Source organism: Vigna unguiculata, chromosome 8 (genome assembly GCF_004118075.2).
Source record: "Vigna unguiculata cultivar IT97K-499-35 chromosome 8, ASM411807v1, whole genome shotgun sequence".
Taxonomy (NCBI): Eukaryota; Viridiplantae; Streptophyta; class Magnoliopsida; order Fabales; family Fabaceae; genus Vigna; species Vigna unguiculata.
The window spans coordinates 11183683-11193444 of record NC_040286.1 but is presented as its reverse complement, the minus strand read 5'-3'; the positions used below and the strand labels follow the sequence as shown (position 1 = coordinate 11193444).

The 9762-nt window shown below is 37.8% G+C and overlaps 1 protein-coding gene across 1 annotated transcript; it reads right to left on the bottom strand.

The window, feature by feature from the left end:
* Positions 1-1274: 1274 nt before the first annotated feature.
* Positions 1275-3332, bottom strand: LOC114194828 (probable H/ACA ribonucleoprotein complex subunit 1). Its single transcript, XM_028085240.1, has 3 exons — positions 3176-3332; positions 2554-2729; positions 1275-1328 (listed from the first exon to the last, which is right to left on the bottom strand). The coding sequence occupies exons 1-3, from the start codon at positions 3330-3332 to the stop codon at positions 1275-1277; spliced, it is 387 nt and encodes a 128-aa protein (XP_027941041.1).
* Positions 3333-9762: the final 6430 nt, after the last annotated feature.

Below are 9762 nucleotides of genomic sequence, written 5' to 3'. Positions count from 1 at the left end.
GGTGGCGGCATAGTCATTGCAAAATTTGGTATGGAGGGTCTGCATTTCCTCCATGTGGACATAATCGGCCGCACGCAATTTGAGTTCGTGCATAGAGGCAGGTGGGTGGAGGTAGACGTTGTTGGCGAAGGGGTCGGGTTGTAGGGTGAGTGCCATGCACTGGAGGATCATTTCTTGGTTGAGGTGTAGGGTGCGAAGAGCTGCCTTACTGAAATGATCTATGAACGCTCTGAGTGGTTCGCCTTGTTCTTGTCTAATGCCTAGGAGGGAGATTGTGGTAGTTTGATGTGGGCGACTGCCAGCGAAATAGGTGGAGAACATATAGGAGAGAGCGTCGAAGCTGTCGATGGAGTAGGGTGAAAGGGTTGTGAACCATTCTAGAGCACGGCCCTTGAGGGTGGTGGGGAAAGCTTTACAGAAGACCGCGTCTTGGGACGTGTACAGGGGGACATGGGTGATGTAAACTTTGAGGTGTTCATCAGGGTCGGTTTCACCGGTATAGCGATCCAGTGTGTAAGGGTTCCCACTGGGCAGGAAGGGGGGTGTTGGCGATAAAGTCGATGAAGGGATGACGACGTCTGGGCTGGTGGGGTGGGAGCGGATGGGGAGGGATGGGATGGTTGATCATAGTGGAGAAGGTGAAGGTAAAGTTGTGAGGGGGGATGTGGGTTGTCGGGAGGAACATGTGTAGTGTGTAGGGTGGTGGGTATGTTGTAGGGGATCTGGGTGGTGGGGAGGGTAGCAGCAGGGGTAAGGGCTACAATATGTCCTGGTTGAGTGGATGGGAAGTGAGTGGGATGGGTGGAGGGAATGGGTGTTTGTTGGGTGGTGGTGAAGGTGTGAGGGGTGGGGTTATATTCGCTTTCCTCTTCTATGGGCTGGAAGGTCGGGGACCTTGCAGCCTCAAACGCCTCCTTGGCCTTTCCCTTCAGGGTGGGATTAGCTTCGATCTTTCGCCTAAGGTGAGAGTTCTCTTACCGCAGCGCCTCCATCTCGTCAGCGCTGCGTTTCTTCAGATCTGCTAGTTCTTGTTGCATCTTCGCCTGGCCGTCCAGGATGGCGGCTAGGTCAAGGGTGATGCTAGTAGGTCCTGAGGTACTAGCATCCGCCTGATTGTTCACTCCAGCTCTGTTGCGGGTTGAAACCATCTTCGGAGAAAAATGGGTACTGAGGTGTTATCTCGTGCCCCACAGTGGGCGCCAATTGTTCCTACAGAGAACAAACAAGATAAGTTAGGCACAAGTGTCACCTTACCCATGTAGTCCGCTATCTCCTCAGTTGGCCTCTTCCCGGTTAATACGTGTCAGCTTGGACCCAGGAGGGGTTACCTGCAGAAGGGACTCCGAAGCTCAAGTGAGTCAAAGCTCTTAAAAGGTCAAATCAGGTGATTAATGGAGTAATGAATGCGTAACTTTAATTACTAGGGTCCACGTGTATTTATAGAGTATTAAATATGTCTGGTTATGCCATGGGCCGGGCCCTGGCTTGGGCTCTAGTTTGCGCTGTAAGTGGGCCTGGTCCTAACCCAGGCCCTTAGATTTGATTATGATGAGCTTATTGAACATAAGGGGGTTTTGGTAGGCATATTAAGGTACTCGGCCTAAACCGACTACTTCCCTTGATAGTGTGTGTTGGTCATATGCTGTCTTAGGCAAGTTATTCTTCTGAATATTTATGTTATCGGTTCAGGCCGACTAGGCTTAGACCGGCTTAACCTAGGTCGGTTACCTGAATGTTTTGGCGTATCGGTATGGTGATCGTTTTACTATTATTTCGTTAAGTTGGCTTGGTGTGGTACACCAATCCTCCAACCTTGGCCGATATAGGTGTCGGTCAAGGGTGATATGTGTTGATATGTTGGCGAGGCTGGCTAGGTGTGGTACAAAATTTATACATCAAATTACTTCACCTAAATGTAAAAAATTAATTTGAGTATTAAGGTAAAGTGTACAAAGTAAAATAATTTAAGCATTTAGGTGGAGTGATTGGATGTATAAATTTAGTCTTCCAATTGTTTAAAAAGGTTTACTTTTTTTTAAAATTTCAATTTAATTCTTCTATTTACAATTTTGATTTAATTTATTTCTTCTATTTCAAATTTTGATTAAATTTAGACTCCCTATTTTTTAAAATGATCAAATTTTGTGTTCTCCAATTTAAGACCAAATTAGTAATTAAGCTTAATTACAACTTATACATACATGTTAAAATAAATTTAGAATTTATACATAAAATCACTTAGCTAAATGTAAAAAATTTGAGTATTAAGGTAAAGTGTACAAAGTAAAATAATTTAAGCATTTAGGTGGAGTGATTTGATGTATAAATTATAAAAAAAAAATATTTTAACATGTATATATAACTTGTAATCAACAATGTTGAATCTAACAACAATTTCATCAAATTTCATGGACAAAGTACCTGCATGGATATCAATCTTGATTTAAGTTGTCTTTAAAAATGGTCTGCCTAAAATGATTAGGGCAAAATTTCGGAAAAATCCCTCTTCCATATAAAGAATTAAAAATCAACAAGAAAAATTAGTTCTCAAACCTGAACCAAGACATCCTTAGTGAAACCTACAAGGTAGGCAACACCCCTATATACAAATTGAATGACCACACCCGTAGGTTGCAAAGGTCCAAAAGATAGAGAAATAAAGATAGAAAGAGGCATGACATTAATCGGAGCTCCCAAATCAAGCATGGCATTTTCAAATTTATTATTGCCTATGATGTACGGAATACAAAATGTACCTGAGTCTTTAAATTTCTAAGGAATTTGAGGGATAATGTCGCAAGAAAAACACGATGGAACAACGAACCAAAATAAAATTTCAAAAAACAGAGTTTAGAGTCGTCATCATAGTTTATTATGAAAAATTACGGAAAAACAAAAAATATAAGACAAGGTCTGCAAAAACCAGATTTTGGGTTTGTTAGATATAGTTTGATATTATTAAGATATTGTTAGATATTGATAACCACAATATCAAACAATATCTTCTAATTAATCTTTTTATTTTCAGTTACTCTTTTTACTTGTACCTCTCTCTATTATAAATAGATTACCCTATGTGTGGTTTATACACAAGGGAGATTAATCTCAATCCCTATCTTCTTTATTCTCAACATGGTATCTAGAGCTTAAGGTTTTTTTTTTCCGCTACCACTACCTCCGTCTCTGCCGCCACCGTCGCTGCTGCCACCGGAGCCGCCGGTGCCGCCGCCGGAGTCGTCGCCGGAGCCGCTGCCGGAGCCGCCGCTAGGGCCACTGCCGAAGTCGCCACCACCGTTGTTGTCGCCGGAGTGTTGGTTCCGACCGACGACCATACAGTTTTGATCATCCCTCACGTGCCATTCGAAGCCGCGTGTCTTCCAGTTCCTCTATGACGTCTTCCGCTGCCTCTTTCAGTTCTGAACTCTCTTCTGTTTCATCCGATATACTTGTTATGTATAACAAATTTCTCAAATGGTATAAAGATCAACAGTTTTCTAGTTCCACTGCATCTGTTGCTCACACAGGTACATCTTTTGTTGGTCTGACTCAATCTTCTTTTCCTGGTCCTTGGGTTTTTGATTCAGGAGCCACTGATCATATTACTGGTAACAAATCTTTGTTCTCTTCTTTATCCTCTACTAATCCTTTACCTTCTGTTACACTGGCCGATGGTTCTAGAGTCTCATCTCATGGTGTTGGCACTGTTAAACTTTTTCCTTCTTTAACCATTGATAATGTTCTTTATGTCCCTGGGTCTCCTTTTAACCTGTTGTCCATCAGTCGCCTAACTCGTTCTCTTGATTGTGTTGTTTCTTTTACCAACAATTATGTCTGTTTACAGGATCGGAGTTCGAAACAGGTGATTGGCACAGGATATGAGTCTCATGGTCTTTATCATCTCCGTCTCTCTACACACATTGGTGCAGTTATGGAGTCTCCCTCTCTTATTCATGCTCAGTTTGGTCATCCAAGCCTTGCCAAGTTACAACAGCTTGTCCCTGCCTTGTCCAAGTTGTCTCGTTTGGATTGTGAGTCGTGTCAATTAGGCAAGCATACTCGTACTTCTTTTCCTCGTAGTGTCACACGTGATGCTTCGTCCCCTTTTGCCTTGGTTCACTCTGACATTTGGGGTCCTAGCCGCGTTAAGTCTACTTTAGGTTTTCAATACTTTGTTACTTTCATTGATGATTGCTCCAGATGCACTTGGTTATTTCTAATGAAACATCGTTCGAAATTATTTCATATCTTTCAATCTTTTTTTTAATGAAATTAAAACTCAGTTCGGTGTTTCTATTAGAGTTTTACGTAGTGATAATGGTCGTGAATATCTTTCTCATTCTTTCAAACAATTTATGGCTTCTCACGGCATTCTACATCAAACTTCTTGTGCTTATACCCCTCAATAAAATGGTGTAGCTGAACGTAAAAATAGACATCTTATGGAAACCACTCGCACTCTTTTAATTCATGGCGAGGTTCCTAAACATTTCTGGGGTGATGCCATTCTTACTGCCTATTATCTCATTAATCGTATGCCTTCTTCGATTTTAAAGAATAACATACCTCACTCCATTTTATTCCCTCATGAACCTCTTCATCCCTTACCTTTAAGAGTTTTCAGGTCTACATGTTTTGTTCATAATTTTAGTCATGGTCTTGACAAGCTTTCTCCTAGATCACATAAGTGTGTTTTCTTAGGGTTTACAAGATCACAAAGAGGATACAAATGTTTTTCTCCTTTTCTTAACCGTTATTTTGTGTCTGCAGATGTCACCTTTAATGAGTTCTCCCTTTATTTTAAGAGTCAATCTTCACCTCTGACTCCATCCAATCCTGACAACTCTTCTAATACCTTTAATCTTCCTATTGTTTGTGACCCTCTTACTGTGTCTTCTTCACCCTCGGTTCCTGCTCCACAGTCACCTGCTCCTCCACCACCTCTTCAGGTTTATAGTCGCCGTAATCGATCACAACCACCACCATGTGACTCCACTCCAGTGCCAACTACTCTGTCTCCTCCGGCTCTAACACCTGAGTCTGACCTTCCCATTGCCCTCCGAAAAGGTATGCATTCTACCCGTAATCCCTCTCCCCATTATATTGCTTTGAGTTATCATCGCTTGTCATTACCTTTTTATACATGTATTTCCTCTCTTTCTTCTGTGACCATTCCAAAAACTGTCTGTTACGCTTTAGCCCATCCTGGTTGGCGTCAGGCCATGGCAGATGAATTAAGTGCTCTTCATAATAGTGAAACTTGGGAACTGGTCCCGTTACCGTCTTGAAAATCTGTTGTTGGTTGTAGGTGGGTGTTTGCTATCAAAGTTGGACCTGATGGTACTATTGATCGCCTCAAAGCTCGTCTTGTAGCCAAAGGTTATACTCAAATTTTTGGGTTGGATTATGAAGATACTTTTTCCCCCGTGGCAAAGATGGCTTCTGTTCGTTTATTTATCGCCATGGCTGCTCTTAAACAATGGCCTCTTTATCAACTGGATGTTAAAAATGCTTTCCTCAATGGTGATTTGCAAGAGGAAATCTATATGGAGCAACCTCCTGGGTTTGTTGCTCAGGGGGAGTCTTCTGGGATGGTATGTCGTCTTCGCAAATCACTATATGGCCTAAAACAATCTCCTAGGGCCTGGTTTGGAAAGTTTAGCAATGTTGTTCAACAATTTGGTATGACTCGGTGTGAAACAGATCATTCTGTTTTTTATCAACACTCGAGTGCTGGATGTGTTTACTTGATAGTATATGTTGATGACATCGTTCTTACAGGGAGTAACAACCATGGCATCTCTCAGTTGAAACAACATATCTGTCACCATTTTCAGACCAAAGATCTTGGCAAACTCAGATATTTCTTGGGTATTGAGGTGGCACAGTCCAATGATGGTATTGTTATATCTCAAAGAAAGTATGCCATGGATATTCTGGAGGAAACTGGGTTGATGAGTTCAAAGTCTGTTGATACACCCATGGATCCCAATACTAAACTTCTACCAAATCAGGGGGAGCCTATATCTGATCCTGAGCAGTATAGACGATTGGTTAGGAAATTGAATTATCTTACCGTTACTCGTCCTGACATTTCCTTTGCAATCAGTGTGGTAAGCCAATTTCTTAATTCTCCATGTGAAGATCATTGGAATGCAGTCATTCGCATCTTGAAGTATATTAAAAAATCTCCTGGAGAAGGATTGTTATATGGTTCTAATAACCATACAAGAGTTGTTTGCTATTCAGATGCTGATTGGGCAGGATCTCCTTCTGATAGAAGATCTACATCTGGGTATTGTGTCTCCATTGGTGGTAACTTGATCTCGTGGAAAAGTAAGAAACAGAGTGTTGTAGCAAGATCTAATGCAGAAGCAGAATATAGAGCTATGGCCTCAGCTGCCTGTGAACTTGTTTGGCTCAAGCAATTGCTTCAAGAGTTACAATTTGGAAATATTACTCAAATGACACTTGTGTGTGACAATCAGGCTGCCCTTCATATTAGCTCTAATCTTGTCTTTCATGAGAGGACTAAACACATTGAGATTGATTGTCATTTCGTTCGGGAAAAGGTTATGTCTGGAGACATCAAGACTGAGTTTGTTAACTCAAGTGATCAGTTAGCATATATTTTTACGAAGTCTTTACAGGGGCCTAGAATTGATTATATTTGTAACAAGCTTGGCACATACGATTTGTATGCTCCAGCTTGAGGGGGAGTGTTAGATATAGTTTGATATTATTAAGATATTGTTAGATATTGATAACCACAATATCAAACAATATCTTCTATTTAATCTTTTTATTTTCAGTTACTCTTTTTACTTGTACCTCTCTCTATTATAAATAGATTACCCTATGTGTGGTTTATACACAAGGGAGATTAATCTCAATCCCTATCTTCTTTATTCTCAACATGGTCCATGAGTTGGTTACGCATAGAGAATGTGTTAGTATCTTACAACGTCTGTCCTAAGACGATACCTTTAATTAAACGTGCAAAAGGATGTAGTTTTTCAAAATGATTCTTTTCCCCAAAAATAATAATAAAGAATGTACAAAAGAAACAAAAATTAATTTTTTGGTTTTTTGGGCACGACAACGATTAATCATCGATCCCACGTATCTTTTTTTACAATGGAAAATTTACGTAAATCTTTATGAAAAAACTATTTGAGAAAAAAATTTGATTTTTATTTTTTATAATTTTAAAAACCTTTTTATGTTCTTATAATATTTTTAATTATTTGGAAATAGGTGTCATGCGATGGGAATGGCCAAACAGACACAAAAGTAAACAAAGAAAATTATTTTTTATTTTTGGTTTTTTATATTTTTAGAAAAAATTCAAAATGATTGTTATGTGACGAGAGCGGTCGGACATACACTTAAAGAATTAAGGAAAAATATTTTTTTATGACTGTTAGAGTAAAATATTTGTAAATAGTAGAGAATAATGTACCTAATAAAAAATGTCAAAGTTATGTGTAAAAAAGAGAAACACGTACAATATTAGAACAAAATATAATAAGAATTGAAAATTCACATATAAAAAGAAACAAAAAATAGGAGTGACGTACCTTCCAAACTCTTCAATTCCTCTTTTTCTCTGTGAATTCTCCTCTCTTTTTCTTTTTCTTTTCTACCCCTTCAATATGTTTTTTTTTTTACAAAAGAAAGATAAAAAGAAGGAACTGGTCAATGTGAGTGGTGATGGGAAAGAACTAGAGAAGCGTAAAAAAAAATTCGATCACTTCTCATATGACAAACTGTATTTATATCCACACATTGCAATATCAATGTAACCCAACCTTAATTGTAACAAACAATATAAAGAAGGAACTGGTCATGATAGTAGCAAGTCACGGGAATCAAATCACAGCAAATTAGAGCACAATATCAATCATCATCAGTATTATTAATTCTACTAATATTAGTAGAGATATTGCTTCTAATTATTAGAATCACGTCACTAATTTCTCTATTAGGAACAAAGAGTGAGGACGAAAATATGTTGGGTTTTTAAGCTCATGAGAAGGAGTGTGATAATTAAAAACAAATTGGGTTCTTTCTTCTTCTTCTTTTTTCCTTTTTTTTTTCTTTTTTTCATTTTTCATTTTTTTTCTGTTTTTCTTTGCTAAAAAAGTAAGGTTTGAAAATCTTTGAAGAAAATTGTATTTCACCTTTTTTTATTTACCATTAACTAAAAAATATTTTTTACTTTTTTTTAAATAAATTTATTCACCCGGACGAAATTGGGTGTTGACAGATAGATTTACCTATCAATGCAGATACATTTCTGCCAATGTTGATCCTTTCATTGCCCTTAAGTTTTCTCTTATGTGTGCATAACTCCTTGAGAAACTTGGCATATCTTGGAATCTTCTTAATTGCATCCAGATGAGGTAAGTTCAGCTCCACTTTCTAAAGGTATCCAAGATCTCCTTAATGACCTCTCTCATTGTTTTACTTGGGATAGCTTTTGATGGGAATGGAAGAGGAATAAGTGGTTGAGGGCTACTATAGACTATAAACATGGAAGTTTATAGATGAAGTTATTAGTTTCACATTGTTGTTCTATTTTAAGTTTCTCTTTCTTTATTCTTTGAATTTGAGAACATTAAATTTTTTATGTATTGATTAGTTGTAGACATGTTTTGTGTTTTTCATCTGAGTCTCTTATAGTTATATTTGATCTTAATAGAGTTTAATTAATTGACTTGTGTTAGTGAGTTTTACTTCTTATATTGAGAGGGTTTTTCCACATTAAAACTATTGTTGTCTTGTTTGTGATTATTGTTGTCATTTTCTATATTATTGTTGCTTATCTTGCTAGTTTGGGACAATTATTTCATCTACATACTTTGGGTTTTTTTCTTGTGTTGTTGTTTCCCCATCTAAGTGGCATCAGAACTCTTCAGTTTGGAGTTATATTTACTTGTTTGAATAATGGAGACAAATACAAAGATGGTTGCTTCACATGGCACAAAGACTTTTTGTTTGTGAAGAAATTGAATCTTCCCCTCTTTACTATGCAAAATTTGGATTCTATAACTAATGAAGAATAGAAATTTAGCACCAACAAGTGTGGAATTTTATTCGAATATATGTAGAAGACAAATCACATTGTTAATGAGACACATGCTAGAACTTTATGGAAGAAGATTAAGACTTTGTTTGTTTTTAAGTAGGGCAATAATAAATTGTATTTGTTGAATTGCTTGATGAGTTTGAAATACAAAGAGAGTTCTTCCATTACATATCACTTAAATGAGTTTCAAGGGCTCCTAGATCAATTTTTAGAAATGAGTATAAATTTTGATGATGAAGTTATGGGACTATGGCTACTGAATACTTTATCGAAGTCTTAAGAGATATTTTGAGTTTCAATTACAAACTAGTCCCTAACGACATTGTATATTTCCAAATGGAAAAGAATGATGCTATTAATAAAGAGACCAAAAGGAAGGCACGTGATTCTTCATCTTAGTCTCAAGTGTTTGTCCCAGAAATAGTGGGAGAAGTAAGAAAAAGGCCTGCTGGAACTGCACCACCATCACAAGGCTCAGCTAGTAGGTATTTATAGTAGGTGTTGGTAGGCATTTATAGTAGGTTAATTTTCCTTGTAAGAAATAAGATTTAAAGTGATTAATATACGTACAACAAATAGTGATTAACTTAGCAAAACATTGATCTAGATTCATTCTTCTTCTTGCCATTACTTTTCTCTCATAATAACACTCTAAAGCCACAATTTATATATAT